We start from the raw sequence: 19,011 nt of genomic DNA on the forward strand, positions 1-19,011 counted from the left end.
CACCAATCCCCTTCGAGCTGCTCAGGGGACAAGTGGGGGGGCACCTCCTTGCACCGCCCCCCTCCCCACCCTGAAAGAGGCGCACTCTGCCGGGGCAGACACTGCGCTCTCGCCAGGGGAGCACTCCTCTAGTTTCTTGGTCTTCCAGACGGAAGCTCAGGCTCTTCTCTCACCTTAGCCAAACTTGCTTTCCCGCCTCTTAAACTCAGACTTCCCTCCACTCCTAGCTCTTTTCCCTCCACTTTCCCCTCTTTTATCTCCCACACCACAAATCCCCTATTCCTTCCCCCACTCTTTCCCTCCCCACTACCTCCCCCCGCCCCTCTTTCAACTCCTTTACTGCTTCCTCCTCAAACACCCTAGAGTGTGCCTAGATTCGTCAGTCGCCCACTCCTGTTCCACTGGAAGCCATGGCGGGACCTGGGGGTTGGAGGGACAAGGAGGTCACAGATCTGGGCCACTTGCCGGTGAGTAGAAGAGACCCATCGCCCCCCAAATTGTTCTCTTCTTTGGGTTCTTCGTCGGGAGGGCACCAACGTCCAAAACCTAGGCTAGGCTGTAATTTAGACAGGACCACTGGTGCGGGAGGGGACCCTGAGAGCAAGTTTTTGGAAAAGGCGCCCCCTGGACACCAGAGCAGCGCCAAACTCAAGGAAAGGCAAAGGTACCAGGGATTATGGAGGAGGGAGAATTGGCGGAGGTTATGCGGACCCTAAACAGTGGACGTTTTCTAAACGTGGCCCACATTGTCTAGCGGCGTTCCTGTACCTGTCCAAGCTGCGCTCCAGGAGAGGCCAAAGAGGGCAACTTAGTGTGGCTTCCCCAAAGCACTCCTTTCTGTCACCCCGATGCCCAGTCCTGGTTTCCTTCTTGTTTTGCCAGAGAAGATGCCCACTCTCAGACTGACCTTTACTTGTAGGTGACAGCGGGCTAAAAAATTAAAGCATTGGAGTTTCACTTCTCTTGCTTTCTAAAAGCACTTTGTAAAACCTTCTTACTCTGCCAGGGCACTGTTCCCGATTCAGTATTGTGGGAGAAAAGAACTCGACGCCTCTTGAAGAAGTGAATTCTGCACGCTGCAATTTAAAAACAAAAGTATTGCACTCACTAGCTAACCAGATTTTCCCATGGTTTTCGTTTGTGGATTCTCCCTTTTCCGATTGCTCAGCTTTCTTCCAAAGTTGTAATTGATTGGTGAGCTATTATCGCCATCGTTATTACCAGACTTATTATTTTAGCAGCACTGTTTATTTCATTGGCATCTGGTTTCTGGCAGATACTGGATCCCACCCAAATTCGTTTTTTAAGTTCTCTTTTTAGATTGGCATTTCACCCGCACCCTCTCTTGAATGTGAAGGGCCCCTGGATTCTGAAAGGGAATAAGCTTGCATGTGCTGGAATGATCCCCAGGCAACTGTAGTTCAGGCCTGCTTGCTTTGGGAAAAGCTAAATATTAACCTTGAGGTTATAGGACTATTCAAGGACGCAGTGCCTCAATTTTATTCATATTTGGCATTTAAAAATTGTCTCCTTGGTGGTGGCAGACACTTGTCTCCCTCAAAAATAGGACATTCCCCCAAACCTCAGCTCTATAATTTTACACTATAATGGTGTGGAGCAGGAGGTGATGCACATGAATAACATTTTAGCAAATTGTTATTAGCTTTAAATAAACATACTGAGTTACAAATATTAGCATTGTGGTTATTGGTGCAGCTTCATAAGACAAAATCACAGAATTTTAAAAGATTAAATCTTTTTTTCCATCCTGCATGTACCCAGTGCATGCATGAATATGGAGGCTTCAATTGGTAATTTCCTTTCTGAACAGAACTTTCACATTCTGACTAGATTTGCTCCCAAGAAAAGGTGTTAAACAAACGAATGAAATATAACCCTCCTCCAACATTTTCTGTGTATGGTGGGAGAAAGAGGGGGAAAAAAGCAAACTAGGGCAAATATGTGAAAGTACACATGGGGCAACTGAAATAATCTCATTCTAAAATTGACTAAAGAGCGGAATAGGAAGGACCTCGTGGAAATAATAGAGCAAGGAATTCCAAACCCAAGGAAAAAGAAGAAAAAAAAATGTATTGCCACAAAAAGAGGGGCGGGTAGCTCAGACTAGCTGACCTGGTCATGGCCCCAGAACATAAGAACTTGGTGAGATTGGAAGAGATAAGGAGAAAGGCTGTAATATTTACATTGCAGTCCAGTGGAATATTAGTTTTCTGAGGGTTAGTGGTGGTGTGGAGGGGGAAAAGACAAGGAATTGGTTTTTAATGTAGGAGAGGGATAGGACACAAAACCAAGCATTGATGTTTGGCCTTACTTTATAGACTTCATGAAAGCCTCATAAAGTTCTTAACTTCTGACAATTTCTAAATTTTTATTATACAGGAGTAATTTTATAACTCATTTTGAAGGTCTCCATAATCTGAACAAGTTATGCATAATTATGCCCTCTCCTCAGACATCTACCTCTAAATCCTAAGAAATCTAGCAGAAAAGTAGCACCCCTTTTACAATTTCTTGTATGTCAAATTTTTAGAGAAGTGAAGTTCACTGTTAATTTGGTCACTGGGTCATTGTTTTTTTACTGATTTGGGATTTCTTTTCATTAGACTTATTTCCTGAGTCTCTGAAGAAGGAATAAAAGTAAATGAATAGGTCAAGCAATATCTAATTTAGCTCTTTGGAAATTTGCATTTTGAGGAAAAGTAAAGATGATAAAGTAAGAAAAAACCCTGTATGTGATGGGAACCCTTTCAATAATTATCCTCAACGGGACATATATGAAGGTTAGAAAGTTGGCACCTGTCATCTCCAAGTATACCAATTTGGAAACTACCGTGTAATGGGGAAAGGGGGGGTGATTCAGACCTTAGAGTTTCACATTGATAAAAAAAAATTCTTGCAGAGTATAGAATAATTAAATATAGATCTAGATTAAGATTGATATGTTATGTCCTTTGCTGGGCTGGCCAGCTAAATAACCATAGGACACAAAACCTTGAGAGAGGTCAAGCTTCTGTGCAAAATGGGATTTAAAGAAAGTGGTGGAAGGTTTTTTGTATTTTTGTTATTATATAGATATTATTTTAAAACTGAAAATAGTAAGCAAGAGTGAAAGCAGGAGAGGGGTGAGGGAATTGTATAACTTTTTTTGCATGATACCCTACAGTTAGATACATACAGAGCCAACATAATAACCGGAAAAGGACAAGTCAACTATATTTTTGACTGTTAATTATTGGGTGTTGTAATCTTTTCTGATTGATTATTGAATAAATATCTCATATAGATGGCAAAACAAAAAAGTACAGAGATTTGTGGTTTGTGCTTTCTTTTTGAAAAAAATTTCAACACTATGTATATCTATCTCTATCTCTATCTCTATCTCTATCTCTATCTCTATCTATCTCTATCTCTATGTGTGGATGTATTTTTTCCACCTTGCTTGCCAGCAATACTTGAAGTTCTATCTATCTATCTATCTATCTATCTATCTATCTATCTATCTATCATCTATCATCATCTATCATCTATCTATCATCTTTTCTTCTTAGAATGCCTATGTCACTCCATCTTTGGGACTGGAAACTATTTCTTCATCTCCAAATCTGGCATGTCTTCACTATAATAGTCGCCTTTGCCTTATGTGTCCGGTATGGTAATGACATTCCTCATGGCTGTGGCCTTGGTATTTGACACTGCCATGTGTAGTCCTAATCTATATTGGGGTCAGGATTAGACAGGCCTGGAGGACAGTAGTGGCAGAGGTGATCTGAAATAGCACATGATCCAAGAACTGTATTTGAATTACATTAGGTTTATATTTAAATATAAATCCCAGCTCTCCCAGTCTTCCACAACCCAGAACAAACCTATTTTCCACATTCAGTCACGAGAACCTTCCCACTTTATTAAGTCCCTTAGCCTCCTGTTTTGAGGCAGTTTTACTTTCTTGTCCACAAGTATTGAAACATTCAGGATAGCCTTCATTCTATCTTCTAGAAGAGCATTACACTGTATTTCAATCTATTTTCTCAGTCTTATTTTCCAGTTTCTAGAACAGTGGATTTTATCTTAATGTACTAGAATAGTACATAAGAATCATCTGGGGATCTTAAAACTCATCCTCAGAGATTCCAATTTCATAATTCCATGGTAGGGGCAAGGAATCTGTGCATTTTAAATAAAATTTCCTACATGATTCTCATGTAGTGAGAGTTTATGTAGTCCACAGTTTGAGCAACACTGGTCTAGAAGAAGAGATTATTTTTCTAAATTTTCAACTTGAATTGCGAAGCCCATTTCTCCACCTATCTCTGAAACTTACTCTGGCACTTCCAGTCTTATATCTTCTATTTTCAGGTTCTCTCTCTATAAAGACTTTTCATAAAATTGCTATGTTTCATATTTAAAACAAAAGAAGGAAAGCCTCAGCTATTCATTCTAGGTACTGTGCAATCTCTTTCCTTCCTCTAGCTCTCTGACTACTGGAATGTGTTCACTAGGTCTGCTTCATTACTGCCCTAAATCAGAAATTTATTGTTACCCATATTGACCACTTAATGGTTCCCTTTTGTTCTTAATTTAATTTCTGCCTTATTTGGTTCTGTCAATCAGCTTCTGTTTCTGAGTCTCTTATATAACCAGTAAACAGTGCCGTCTAGTGGTTCTTTTTCTTCCTGCAACCCCCACCCCTGCCCTTAATAAAATTATCCATCAAAGTGCTTCTTCTTTCTTCTCTGCTTGAATTCAGAAGACAGAAACAAGTCTTCCAAATGCTAGGTGTCAGGGGTGCAAACAGTCCAGGACTTTTAAATTGTAATAGATAAATTACATAAATAGAAAAATCCAGCAAAGTATAATGTATTTGCCCAACATTTTATGGTTAAAACTATTTTAGTAATTTATTTTGAAAAAAAAAAATTACAAATTGGAGTTTCTTAATTACTTTTTTTTTTCACCAAATGGAACACCAAAGCATACCAAACCACCAAATAACCTCCAAATTGATATAGCAGTCATAGAAATAAAGATCTTTCCTCTTCTGCTTTTCTTATCTTGGCATGGTAGAGCAGAAGAGAGGACCAAGTAATTATGGAGACCCCTCTGATATAGACCTTTTTAATTTCACAGTAGTAAATTTAAAAAGAGGTTCATTTTTAATTCTTCCTTCCTTTGGGGGCCCAGAATAAACTATTTTCTAATTATAATTAAGTGAAAACTTTGATATAAGAAAGTAAGTAATATTACCCTGGTAATTAAAATATTTCTTTTTCCCCAGTTTGACAGTCATTTAGTCTTGAAAAATACTACTATAAAGATGGGGAGTGAAAAATATTCTATAAAACTAATGAAAAATACTCTTAGAATAGAGTAGAACATTATGCTGAGATGCCTTTAAGAACAAGAGAAAAACACTTAAAAACTTATTTTTATTAAATGTGAGCATGAAGAGAATTAAGATGTTTTGGTCATTTGTGAGCAAGACAATTTTTCTATACAACATGAGTATAAATAAAATAAGACTCACAAGAATTCCACAGGCATTTTGTTGTCCCTGTCCATTTCCTTGGTGCCTTTTTTGGAGTAATTAGATGCCTGAATTCAAAATTTATGAGCAAGGTACTTATGTCATTGAGAGGTAAAAAAAAAGGGGGGGGGATTACATAAATTTAAGATATTTTCAAAGATACAGAAATAAACTTCAGCTAAAATGCAGCTTTAACTATAACAAAGAATGGTTTTCCAATAGTAATCAGTTAACAAATATGATTCTTTTGACAGATGGCCCAATGCTCTTTCTCTATAATTTATAATTTCTAATATAAACCCCTCATTGATATCCTTCAAAGAAATATGCTAAAGTAATAAAATCTTCAAGTCCAACCCTAGCAACTCCTCTGTTGGTTAACTTTTTTCCATAAAAATTTCAGTGAGTTATAACAGGAGTGATATGCTTAATATCAAGGCCACTATAACAATATATATTTACTTCTCTTGAATCCTCAAAATTAGTATTTCAAGAAACTATTGAATTTTCATTGGGAGTATATTCCTTGAACTGTTTGTTTATAATGATACAGTGCATATTGTGACATTGATTTTGATGATGACTTTAATAAAGCAGGCTGCTGTTTTCTATAACAACAGTTTATCAATTCAGTGGAAACATCTGGATCTTAGAATGTTGGATGGAATCTTAAATTTTTTCTTACAAGATTTTAGAGATAGAGCTGGAAAATCACCTAACACAGCACCTTCATTTTATATATGTGAAAAGTAAGTCCTGAAGAAAGTAAATAACTTAGCCAGAGTCATATAGTTAATTAATGGCAGAGCTAGGGCTAAAACTCCAGTCTCCTGACTCTATCTAGTTGAATACTTCTTGACTGAAGTAATCCCATAATTGTGTCATTTTCCTATGATAGTTTTGCTAGATTATATAAATATCACACCAGTTTAAAGGAGTCTATAATTTCAGTATATACAGTGTATATACTCAATAGTTTTTCTATTTAGCTCACATTTGTCACAGTAATAAAAATGTTTTCAAACAATGTTAAACAAAGTTTGTTTTTATGAAAGGTGCTTTCTATAAGGCACATGAATTTCCAATAATTTGCCAACACAGCTACCACTTAGTCTATAAACTGGCATATACTTATACCTCAAATGAGTTTTGATAAAATAGCAAAATAAACTGCTTTAGTTTAAATAGTGATAAAAATGTTTTGTGGTGAATGAGAAAGGAATATCCATATTATAAGGTAAGGAAACAATGTTCAAGAAGCCTTAGGAATTTACCCATAAACACGTTATATTTTGTCTTCTATGATGTCATATTTAGGCTTAAGACAAAGAAAATATCGGTGATTTTGTGCCATGAAATGATATGCAAAGATTAGTTTAAAGACAAACAAAACCAAATTTGCCTAGTTTTTTTTTAAGTGATGAACTTTTAATGCCATAATCTTGCTTTGTGATTCATATTTAGAGATGATAATCTTTCTTAACAATTACTATTATATGCATAAGCTATCTAGATTTTATATCCAGTATGCATACATCATTGCTGTAATCTAAATATTCTGCCTGTCTAATTAGTACTAAAAAATGGACATTAAAAGAGCATTTCAATTGCAAGTAAATGAACTTATTTTTATTTTAATACTAGTGGCCCGTTGCACGAAATTCGTGCACGGGGGAGGGTGTGTTCCTCAGCCTGGCCTGCACCCTCTCCAATTTGGGACCCCTCGAAAAATGTCCTGCCAGTTTACAGGGATTGGGCCTAAACCAGTAGTCGGACATCCCTCTCATAGTCCGAGACTGCTCTGCCCACACTGCAGCCACCGCTACTGCCTCAGCCACTGCCTGCCCAAGATCCACGGCTGTGGGGAGAGGGCCCGCGCCCACGCCCCACAGAGAATCAGCTGGGAGGGAGTGCTGTACACTGGCAATGGGGCCAAGGACCGGTCCCTGGACCCCGCCAAGTGGGCCCAGCTGCAGAGGAGCCTGGATAAGAAGCTGGGCGAGCTAAGCAGCCAGAGGAGGAGCAAAAGGAGGGAGGAGGAGATGTGAGCCGGCCCTCGCACCCTCCGGCCTTGTCTTAGCAAATGCGGGTGGGGGCAAGCGGCTGTCCATGGTGCTGTCTGTGCCTTATAGCTGCTCCGGTGATGTGACCAGGGCTGCATGAGCAAGCCAGGGGCCTCTGGGAGGGGGTGGGTCCTCGGGCCCAGCGTGCCATGCCTTGCGCTGGGGTGGGGGCGGGCTGCAGTGGCTGTTCTCTGGACCTTCTGGGGAGAGCTGCCCCAGGTCTCAGTTTTGCTGGCACCAGGGCCCCCTGGGGCTCTCCGAGGTCCCTCGGCAACTGCCTTAAGAGGACCTTTAAGAGAGGTTCCAGGAGTCCGGGTTGCGGCCTGGCCTGCACCCCGCCCTCCTGCCCTCGGATCGCTAGGGGCGTAGGCCCTCCCGCCCTTCAGTTGCCATGGTGGGGCTCCGCAGTTGCTGCCTGGCCTGCAACACGGCCCTCCCGCCCTCCGATCACCATGGCAATCAAGGGATGCAGGCCCTCCCGCCCATCAGTGCCATGGTGGGGGTCCGGGGTTGCGGCCTGGCCTGCGCCCCGCCCTCCCGCCATTCAATTGCCATGGCGGGGTCCGCGGTTGCTGCCTGGCCTGCGCTCTGGCCCTCCTGCCCTCCAATTGCCATGGTGATCAGGGCTGCAGGACAGCCGGCAACCCCAGCTTTCCCATGGCGATCACCCGCTGGAGGGTGGGGAAAGGCAGCCGTTGCCCACCCCCAACTCTTGCCTGCCGCCTGGGTTGCTGATCACCATTCTTCAGTCCTTCCCCTTTCGCCTCTCATCATTGCGAGTATGGCTGTCAGTTAATTTGCATATCTTGCTGATTAGCCAATGGGAAGGGTAGCGGTCATATGCCAATTACCGTGTTTCTATTTTATTAGATAGGATTCTAATTATATTATGACATGTACCTCAACTACACATAAAGGTATGCATTTTACAGTTTAATGATAATTAATATACAGTTACTGTTTCTTTTTTATAAATGACTACACTTATAACAGGGAGATTATGACATGTTTATTTATTTATTTATTTGTTTGTTTATTTATTTAGGTGAATGACACTTTGGTTTTTCCCATTCTATGGGATCAAGGCAGATTGGAAATACCATTCTTGATATTTGAATGCTTGCCTATTTTTCCACGAAGATTGACAATTTTTGTTCAACATGTTTTCAGGATCCAACTGGAATATTTTCACTGGATAAAACCATTGGCCTTGGTACTTATGGAAGAATCTATTTGGTAAGTGGAAACAGATTATATATTCATTCTTACTTTCCTAATAACAGCAGTGATTGCAAGGCAAAACCCTACACTTCAAGTCAAATAATACAAAACACATTTCATTTCAAGAAATGACTCAATTAAGATAGCTCAGTGACACCTGTGACAACTATTACAAAAGGATTGGCTTTTCAATCTAGAATGAACCAGCCAATCAAACATAAGATGTAAAAAATTATTAGCAGGGAATTGATGAAATCACCAATAGAAAAGGAAACTAATTAAAATAAGATATACCCAAATAAAAATATCACTTGTTTTATATTATACCTCCATACCATTCTCAGTACTCACATTCGAAATTTTCAACTGAATGTTAACAAAAAGGAAAATGTCCATAGCATTCAATATCATACAGTGTACATGAGTGTGCACATGTGTGTGACAGGGTTTGCCAAAGAATCTAAGAAAAAAATTCTGCACTTATTTAGTAATTATTTGTTAAGCACAAAGTATGTGCCAGGTACTGTGATAGTCTCTGGTGCCTATTCTTCTGTGGCTTATGGTCTAAAAATGTGTAAGTGATTAAATGTGAGTGTATGTGGTGGGTTGGAGAAGCACATATATAAGTAAGCACACAAATAAATTACTGTATAATTGCAGTTGTAATTTATTTATGTAAGAAAATTCCTAGTGATATAAGAGCATCCAACAGGAGAGATTATTTTAGATTTAAGGGTAAGAATTGGCATCCTTGGGGAAGTGCTAGGTAAACTGATACCAGCAGAAAAAATATGAGATAACCAAACAAAAGCCAGGTTTATGCATTCTAGACAGAAGCAGGGCAGTGTTAGAGACTGGGTTGGAGTTGGGGGTACTTTAGTGGCCCTATCACCTTGATCAGATGCCCTTCTCCCATTCTCTAATATGATGAATACACATTTTATCAATCTTGTGTAAGTTTCTGTACAAATGCAGTATTCTTTTCCATGGCCTGTCCATCAAAAAATCATATCACTGCTCCTAGGCTGAGCCTTACTGTAAGCTGTATAGAGGTGTATAGGTCCAGAAGAAGGGACTTCCTTCTAGTTCACACAAGGGTGTCTTATACTTGCCAAGTCTTATACCTTTAGGGCTGCAGCTTCCCAGAAAAGGTTTCTTTTTTAAATTTATCTACCGAGGTTGGGATAGGGGGGTGTCTTTAAAATTTGCACAAAAGTGCTGGTAGCATAGAAGTTGAGTAGTAGTAAAAAAAAAAAAATGATTGTGGAATGATCCTGAAAGCAGAAATAAACTTGGTGAGTATTAGGAACAGAGAGAATGCCAATATTAATGACACCAGTTTTTTCAAACCATTTTGTCCTTCCCTATTAACAGAATCAGTGAACTATGAACAGTTATGTTAAATGGATACAAATATATTGTTTACGGTACCTCAATTGCCTCTCAGACTAAATGATTAGTTAACATTTGTGTGATATAGGTGAATTTTGCCACATTGTGCATAAATACCTACACCTTATATAAGGAAGTTCCTCTTCTTTAAGGCACAGTTATAATCTCCATGTACCTATACACATTTTAATCCTGAGGTGTGTGTTGTGTTGTGTGTGTGTGTAGTGTGTGTGCATTCTTGTTTTTATTTGAAGGTATAGAGCTCTCTATACCACCATATCTTAAGAATAAAAACCTCACTAATATAAGGTAAAAATTAAAGGTAAGATTAGATACCACAAAAATATGGTTTCTCATCATCAATCATCAGAACCATGATGCCATAAAAACAAGAAAAATGAAGAGGGTAAAAAGGTAAGTTGTGCATGATCATTTTTAAAAACTAGAGCTTATTGAAGTATACAGTAGGTCTTCAAATAATGTTGTTTTGTTCAATGTTATTTCACTATAATGTTGATGAAATGCCATAAGAATTTAACTCTTGTTTATATCAATTAGCCTATGATAAAATTGGTTTCCATTATAGTACATCATTTCATCAGAAGTTGGAGAACCTATCAACATTAAGTTGAATACTCACTGCAGTTTGTATTCAGAAAAATTTACTACTTTAAGTGTACAGTTTTATGAGTTGGGTACATTCAGTCATGTAACTACCACCAGAATGATTTTTTCAATATGCATCTTAAGTTACATAGTATAGACCTTCAAGTAATATTCTACTTAAAAGAATTTCCAAGTTCCACTGAAACCTTTCATATATCAATCATAGTTATATTAAATTTTCTGTTTTGTACTTTGAATATCCAAGTTATCTGTAAGTCTGGTTATATTGATTACTTTGTTGAGAATGAGCTTTTTCTCTTGATTATTGTATCTCAGATTTTTTTTTAATGCCAGACATTATATGTAGAACAGTATTTATGTCTTGAAATGGTCACTCTTGTTCTGTTAGGTCATTAATATAAGAGCTTGAGTCAATCTAATAATATGAGCTATGCTTTGGTTATGTTGTTGCTATAGTTACCTTCAGTTCACCACCAGCTTCAAATTTCTCTTACCTTGTGCTTAGCATGAGGGTTTGTTTGCTGAATGCCTTTTCTCAAGATTCCCACTCTATCCTCAGTTGTAGACCTTCCCTATGCACCTGTGCCTCAGAGATTCTCTCTCCATGTTCTTATGCTTCCCCTAGTGCCATGGTTGGCAAACCGCGGCTCGCGAGCCACATGCAGCTCTTTGGCCCCTTGAGTGTGGCTCTTCCACAAAATACCACGTGCGGGTGTGCACATACAGTGCAATTGAAACTTGGTGGCCCATGCGCAGAAGTCGGTATTTTGAGGAAGAGCTGGTATTTTGTGGAAGAGCCACACTCAAGGGGCCAAAGAGCCGAATGTGGCTCACGAGCCATGGTTTGCCGAGCCGCAGTTTGTGGACCACTGCATACTGCTATTGCTTTCATGCTAAGTGCTTCTAAGACTAGTGGTGTGGGGCAGGGAAGTGTTCCCTGTTTCCCTGATTCAGCTTCAGTCATAGGCAATTCCTGTTTTTCTTGGTCATGGGAGTTTGGCTTTATTAGTTATTGTGACCTTCTGCTACTCGTAGGATACTTCTCGATGGTCTAGTAGTCACAGTACTAATTCCTGACCCTCCCTCAGAGTAGAGGACTTGTATTTTTTTTTTTTTTTTACATTTTCCCCAGCTCTAGTAGGTTTTTTTCCTGCACCCTGGAAGTGAGGACAGGTTTGCTGCCCTTCTCCTGGAGCTTTTATTCCTTGGTGGGAAAGGAATTGGACATGGTTGTATGCTTTTTTATTGCAATGGCTTCTGCTCTCCATCAGGTCATTTCTATAAATCCATGGAGAATAACCTGCAAGTGTGTATAAATTCTTCTTGTATCTGTGGCTCCCAAGGGTACTGTACTCTCATGTCAGCCCTTACTTGGTCTTCAGCAGTTCATAAAAATTTAGCTGAATTGTTTGCACCAGGTTTTGTGCTCACCCTTTCTTCCCCCTATAGCAGTGGTTCTCAACCTGTGCGTCGCGACCCCTTTGGCAGTCGAATGACCCTTTCCCAGGGGTCGCCTAAGACCATCCTGCATATCAGATATTTACATTACGATTCATAACAGTAGCAACATTACAGTTATGAAGTAGCAACGAAAATAATTTTATGGTTGGGTCACATGAGCAACTGTATTTAAAGGGCCAGAAGGTTGAGAACCACTGCCTATAGCTTCAGTTGATGCAGTGCTCTTGTTCCATCTCTCCTTGCAGATGCTTGTATTTCTTCAGATTTCAGGCTAGTTGGTTGCTTTGATACTTCTTTTTAGGCTCAGGATAAAATTATGATTTTGTTGATTATTCAGGTTTTTTGTTGTTGGGGTGGGGGTTGTACTTTTTCTAGTTTTTCACATACACAGCAGGAGCCAGAAGTCCATGTCAATTCCTTGTAATTAGATCTTCATGAAGCATCTATCATATGCTAGGTCCTACACACATTTATAATTCCTAAGAATTTTATATGTACCTATTTAGCTCCAGTGATAAAGAACATTTTCTGCAATTAGATCTTCAAAGTACGCACCTCTGTGTTACAGAAGACAGATGATTACATACACTTTATTTACATTATTTATACAACATTGTTGTGACCTCTGTTTTTCTACCTCAAATTAATTTCCTTCTGTAAAAAGTTTTGGGATGGTGGGACTATACATCATAACCTTCATGGGAAATAATTTTGAGAATGGAGAAAACACTTTAAAAATGTTCATGTTCTTTATACCAATAATCCAACTTTTGGAAATATATGATAAACACTAAAAATACAGAAAAAGCATAAAGATATCCATTTTAGCAAAAAGGTAGTATATTGTGGTAAAAAGGGCCTATGTTTGAACTAGGCAGACTGATTCAGTGCTTACTTGGCCATTAATTAGCTATGACCTTGAGCAAGTCACTTAAGTTCTGAGTATAAAGTTCCTCATTTACTAGCATAAACTGAGCTAAATTACTAGTATACCTACCTTAAAATATTTGATAAAATTTAGAAACAATGCATATTAAATGCCTTGCACATTGTAGATATCATTTAAAAGTAGCTATTGGTATCATTATTGTAAAAGGACAAATTCAGCAAAATCCTACATAGTAAAAAAAATAAATAAATAAGATGGAGTAAATTGCCTTATACTCAGTCAATATATCATTCTCTGAAAAACAATGTTTACAAAGATTCTAGCAACATAGAACTGTGCTTATGATGTTAAGTTTCCCATACTATATGTACACACTGTTTACAGTTATGTTAAAACATGCACATGAAAAAATGATAATGAGATACTGGATATGTTTATTCTATATTTTTCTATTCTATATTTTTATTGTCTGTAATGTTATATTATTTAAGTCAAGAACATATATATGGCCCAGCCGCTGTAGTTGACCTATAAACTGGGAGGTCATGGTTCAATTCCTGGTCTGGGCATATGCCAGGGTTGCAAGCTCGATCCCCAGTGGGGAGGGTGTGCAGAAAGCAGCTCATCAATGATTCGCTCTCATCATTGATGTTTGTATCTCTCCCTCTCCCTTCCTCTATAAAAATCAATACAAATATATGTTTTTTAAAATGTAAAAAAGAACATATATATGTATGTATATTTGATAGTACCAAACCCTGTATGACAAAATGGAAGCATGATACCATTCAAAATTAATGTCAGAGTGACTCATAAAGTCCTTTGCTTTTGCTATGCTGCCAACCACATCCCCTACTGGTGTTTGTTTTTGGTTAAAGTATCTCCAATGTCTTCCAGCTTGTTTCCAAGTCCTTGTTCTCTGGCAGGTTTCCAGCTGTCTGCTGAGGTCTGTGCACATTGAAATGAAGGCTGAGTCCCACAATTCACATTGTAAACCCCTTTCCTTTCCTTTCCTTCTTTTTCTTCTAATTAGATATTTATCTTTCTACCCTCTCCCACCTCCTGCCAGTACAAACTTCAGTTAAAATAGTGGCTTTTATTTTTCTCTCTTGTTTTAAAAGAAAGTACTGCTCTTCTTTTTTTATTTCATCAAATATTTATTTAGTATCTATTTTATGTTAGGTTGTGGTAGGTACCAGGAATACTATAATAAGCAAAATATATGCAATATCAGGTAAGAAGCATTTTGATGCAAAAAAAAGGAGAAAATCTGACTTATTGTGGCTTGGGCAACAATGTCAATTCTTTGGTTCACATTACTGAAAAATCAGAGAAAGACTTCAGATGAGGCTTGATCCAGCATCAATGTCCTTTTTGTTTCTCCTCTCTTTACTCCATGGTGTCAGCCTCATCTTAAGCCTGGATTCTCTTGTGTTTCTGACATCTGGTAGTAGCTCCAGGCTACATGTTTCTTGTTAATTGCTCTTCTTTTTTTTCTTAGTAGTTATAAAATATAGTTTCACTTTCAACTTTATCTGCTAATCTCATGACTTAAGAGTTGTTATTTGAATTGGAGAAATTTTTAGAATTTTCCATGTGAGGCCATATTAGTAAAAAAAGATAATAGGTTGAAACTGATTTATAATGGTACTTCTAAAAATTAATTTCCTAAAAAAATGTACAAAGAAATGCCACAGTTATTTTATGATGTATTATGAAAGAGACCAAGCCCCTTTAAGGGTGGCACTGTGGGTGGCAACCTGAATTTCCTACTAACTGACACTATACATGTAACTTGACTTTTCTGGGCCCATTTCTTCAACTATAAAATTAATGTGTTAGACTATATAATATCCAGGGTTTCTTCTAGGCCTTCAATAATACACAGTACAGTGTCTGGAACTCAATAAAATGTAAACTATTGTTCTCACTGTCATCAGCATAGTAATACCTATCTTATAATCCCTTCATCACTTTGCAAATAGAAGTTGATTTTGGCTACTAGCTTGAGTAATCCCCATTTCACCAAATAAAATTATTTTCATCATGTTGCATCCTCTACTTTACCATCTGATAGTGATGCCTGATATTTAGCTCAGTAATTGCTATGGTACCCAATGCAATGTTATAACTGGGTAGCTGGTAAATTTGGAATGCAAGATGCTTTATTATATGTTACTATTACCTAACACAATTTGTTAAACAGAACACTAGTGGGGTAAGACAATGAAGTGAATCTCCAGAATGAATGGACCACTTTGCTTTGACCTTAATGAAGTTGTTTTTTTTTTTTAATATATGTACTTTATTGATTTCAGAGAGGAAGGTAGAGGGAGAGAGTGATAGAAACATCAATGATGAGAGAGAATCATTGATTGGTTGCCTCCTGCATGGCCCCTACTGGGCATCGAGCCAGTAACCCCTGCATGTGCCCTTGACTGGAATTGAACTCAGGAACCTTCAGTCTACAGACCAACACTCTATCCACTGAGCCAAACCAGTTAGGGCCTTAACAAAGTTTTGACTGTACCACTAACCTCAATTACCTATTCCCACAATGCCGTCTGTAAATGATGAAGGCAGAAACAGGAGTGGAAAAGGGATCAAGGCGACCATCTCTAACAAAGGAAAATTTAACCTGAAATAGGGTAAACTTCTATAATTGAGACTACCTACGGCTTCATTGTGACATGTGCCTGATGCCTAGTTGAAACTCAGTGCTGGTGGAAGAAAAATCTGCCCCAAATAGTTCATTGCTCTTGCATACCCAGGGCATAAGTAAGCAGCCATTCTTTTTTAAAAATATATTTTTATTGATTTCAGAAAGGAAGTGAGAGATAGAAACATCAATGTAAGAGGGAATAATTGATTGACTGCCTCCTGCATATATGACCTAGCCGACAACCCAGGCATATGCTCTTAACTGGAGTCAAACCCGGGACCCTTCAGTTCACAGGCTGATGCTCTCTCCACTGAGCCAAACTGGATAGGGCAGTAATCAACCATTCTTGAGAGATATTAGAGTATTCATCTGTCCCTGCTAGTCAGCAGATTAAGTCAGATGTATGAAGATTTAGCATTACAGTCATGAGTAAATTCCCGAATTGCTTGCACTCTGGAGGTTCACCATTGAATATGGAAAATATTTTAAACACCATTTAATTATTCCTTCTTAAATTTGATTTTTAAATAACTGTTGGACACATTGTTTTCACTTTGAAAATCTCATCAGACAGGTGAAATTTAAGTTTATTAGTTACATTTTCTGGATTTGAAGTTGGGGCTGGGAATAGGAACAGAAATGCATTAAAATAATGTCCTCTAATCTGATGACATACAATTTATGATATTTTAAGTTAAGTTTCAGAAACATCATGCTGACATTTGGGTTTCTTAGCCACTACCTATTGGATAGGGTTTGAGTATTTTTCCTTTTAGGCTGAAATTATACTGTTTATTTGCCTACCAAATGTCTAGCACTGTGAATGCTTTCTTTTTAGGTAAGAAAGTTTCCTCACATCCTTGCCATTTTGCAAATATAGCTTAATTAAGTCAGCCAACAAATACTGCTTGAGCATCTGTAAAGTGCATAACACTGTGCGTTTCATTATACACTGTAAAACTTAGAAGCAGAAACTGAAGCTACAGCCGAGTTGAGGCTAACTGCTTATTAGGCTGTTGTGCCTTCCTAGTGTAAGTACCATAAGTCCAGAGTCATCTCTTGGTTCCCCCTTTTTCCTGGATATCAACCCTTGGTGATAATAGACTTCAAAAGGTAGAATTGATCTTTCCTAAGTAATCTCTCAGGCTGCACTATCAGAGGAAACGTTAAATGAAAATGTTGTTTTGAATGTTTAAATATTTCTGTGAAAAAAAAAAATATATATATATATATTAATATCAATTGAATATCCACTATGTTCCAAGCATTCTATTGGACACTAGAGCTAGTTAGAATGATCATAAAACATTTTTTTAAAATGGGGGTAATTTTATTGACTTAATTTTGTAGATATAAGGAAGGAGGTTATTTTCCCTATGATTGTGGTTTCTATGTTTGATAGGCTACAGGAAGGAAAGGGAGAGTTAGGGTGAGCTTAGCCAGCGGTTCTCAACCTGCGGGTCGCGACCCCTTTGGGGGTCGAACGACCCTTTCTCAGGGGTCACCTAAGACCATTGGAAAACATATATAATTACATGTTGTTTTTGTGATTAATCACTATGCTTTAATTATGTTCAATTTGTAACAATGAAAATACATCCTGCATATCAGATATTTACATTATGATTCATAACAGTAGCAAAATTACAGTTATGAAGTAGCAATGAAAATAATTTTATGGTTGGGGGTCACCACAACATGAGGAACTGTATTAAAGGGTCGCGGCATTAGGAAGGTTGAAAACCACTGGCTTAGACAAAAGGAGGGAGGAAATAAGATTGTTACTTTTTTCCATTAGAAGAAAATCTAATGGACTTTCTAACTGAGACTCCTGGGACAAGTTTATCTTCAATAAGAAAACTGAGATTGCATAATTGCAAAAGGGGTAAAAGGAACCAACATAGGCTAAATAAATTGAGACTCGGGGGGGACCATATTAGTGGAAAGTACTGAAGCTTAAAGGCCTTGGAGACAATGGAATTTTTTTTTTCCCATCTTGGCCATGACCTCTCTCCAACTGTGGAATATAACCCAGGCTCTGAGTTATAGGCTTATCTTTTTAATTTTGTGCTATACCAAAATTTACTTCTGCCTCCTGATAAATCTTAATGAAGGAAGAAGCACTAACATTATAGGAACAAAAGGTGAAAGTAAAAGTCATATGTGGGATTTGTGCTCTCAAGAGACCCTAATTAATTTTTTTCAAAACTCAAATTTTTTTCTCAATTACTCTAATCTGTTTAATAAGTTCACAGATACACATGGAGATATATTTAAATGATAGATTTGGTATGTAGGGAGTAATGCAAAGTCATGAGCTCACATTTTCAGATACATAATCCAGTTGATTTTATAAAGTTGTTCTAGGAACAGAAAAGACAAATCCAAGTGTATGAAGGAGTGTTCATTTTAGATATGTCAAATATGCAGATGGCATTTTAATAGGGATTGCATTGAATATATAGATTGCTTTGGGTAGTATGGACATTTTATTTTTTTTAATATATTTTATTGATTTTTTACAGAGAGGAAGGGAGAGAGATAGAGAGCCAGAAACATCGATGAGAGAGAAACATCAATCAGCTGCCTCCTGCACATCTCCCACTGGGGATATGCCCGCAACCAAGGTACATGCCCCTGACCGGAATCGAACCCGGGACCCTTCAGTCCGCAGGCTGATGCTCTATCCACTGAGCCAAACCGGTTTTGGCTGGGTAGTATGGACATTTTAATAATGTTGATTCTAACAATCCATGAACATGGTATATTTGCCCACTTACTTACATATTCCTCTCTCTCTCTCTTTTTTTTCTATGTCCTGTAGTTTTCTGAGTACTAGTCTTTTATCTCCTTGGATAAGTTTATGCCTTTCTTAATTTTTTTGTTGCAAGGGCAAATGGGATTGGTTTTTAAGTTTCTCTTTCTCAGAGTTCATTATTGGTGTACAAAAATACCATTGATTCTGGATGTTAATTTTCTATCCTGCTACATTGCCAAATCCATTTATTAAATATCGTAGTTTTTGGTGGCGTCTTTAGGGTTTTCTATGTACACTATCATGTCATCTGCGAATAATAACGGTTTTATTTCCTTCTTTCCAATGTGAATGCCTTTTATTTTTTCTTCTTGTCTGATCACTATGGCTCAGACT

The 19,011-nt window shown here is 38.1% G+C and overlaps 1 protein-coding gene across 1 annotated transcript in view; it reads left to right on the forward strand.

Moving 5' to 3' along the window:
- Nucleotides 1–410: 410 nt before the first annotated feature.
- The window catches only part of NRK (Nik related kinase), a gene marked incomplete at both ends in the record, with an annotated part of 166,953 nt that continues 148,352 nt past the window's right edge, over nt 411–19,011 (forward strand). The window contains 2 exons of the mRNA XM_081115343.1: nt 411–467; nt 8,779–8,844. Coding sequence (XP_080971469.1) covers nt 411–467; nt 8,779–8,844 — 123 coding nt within the window. The remainder of the gene's footprint in view (nt 468–8,778; nt 8,845–19,011) is intronic.

This window comes from Myotis nattereri (genome assembly GCF_964212035.1).
Source record: "Myotis nattereri genome assembly, chromosome: X".
NCBI lineage: Eukaryota > Metazoa > Chordata > Mammalia > Chiroptera > Vespertilionidae > Myotis > Myotis nattereri.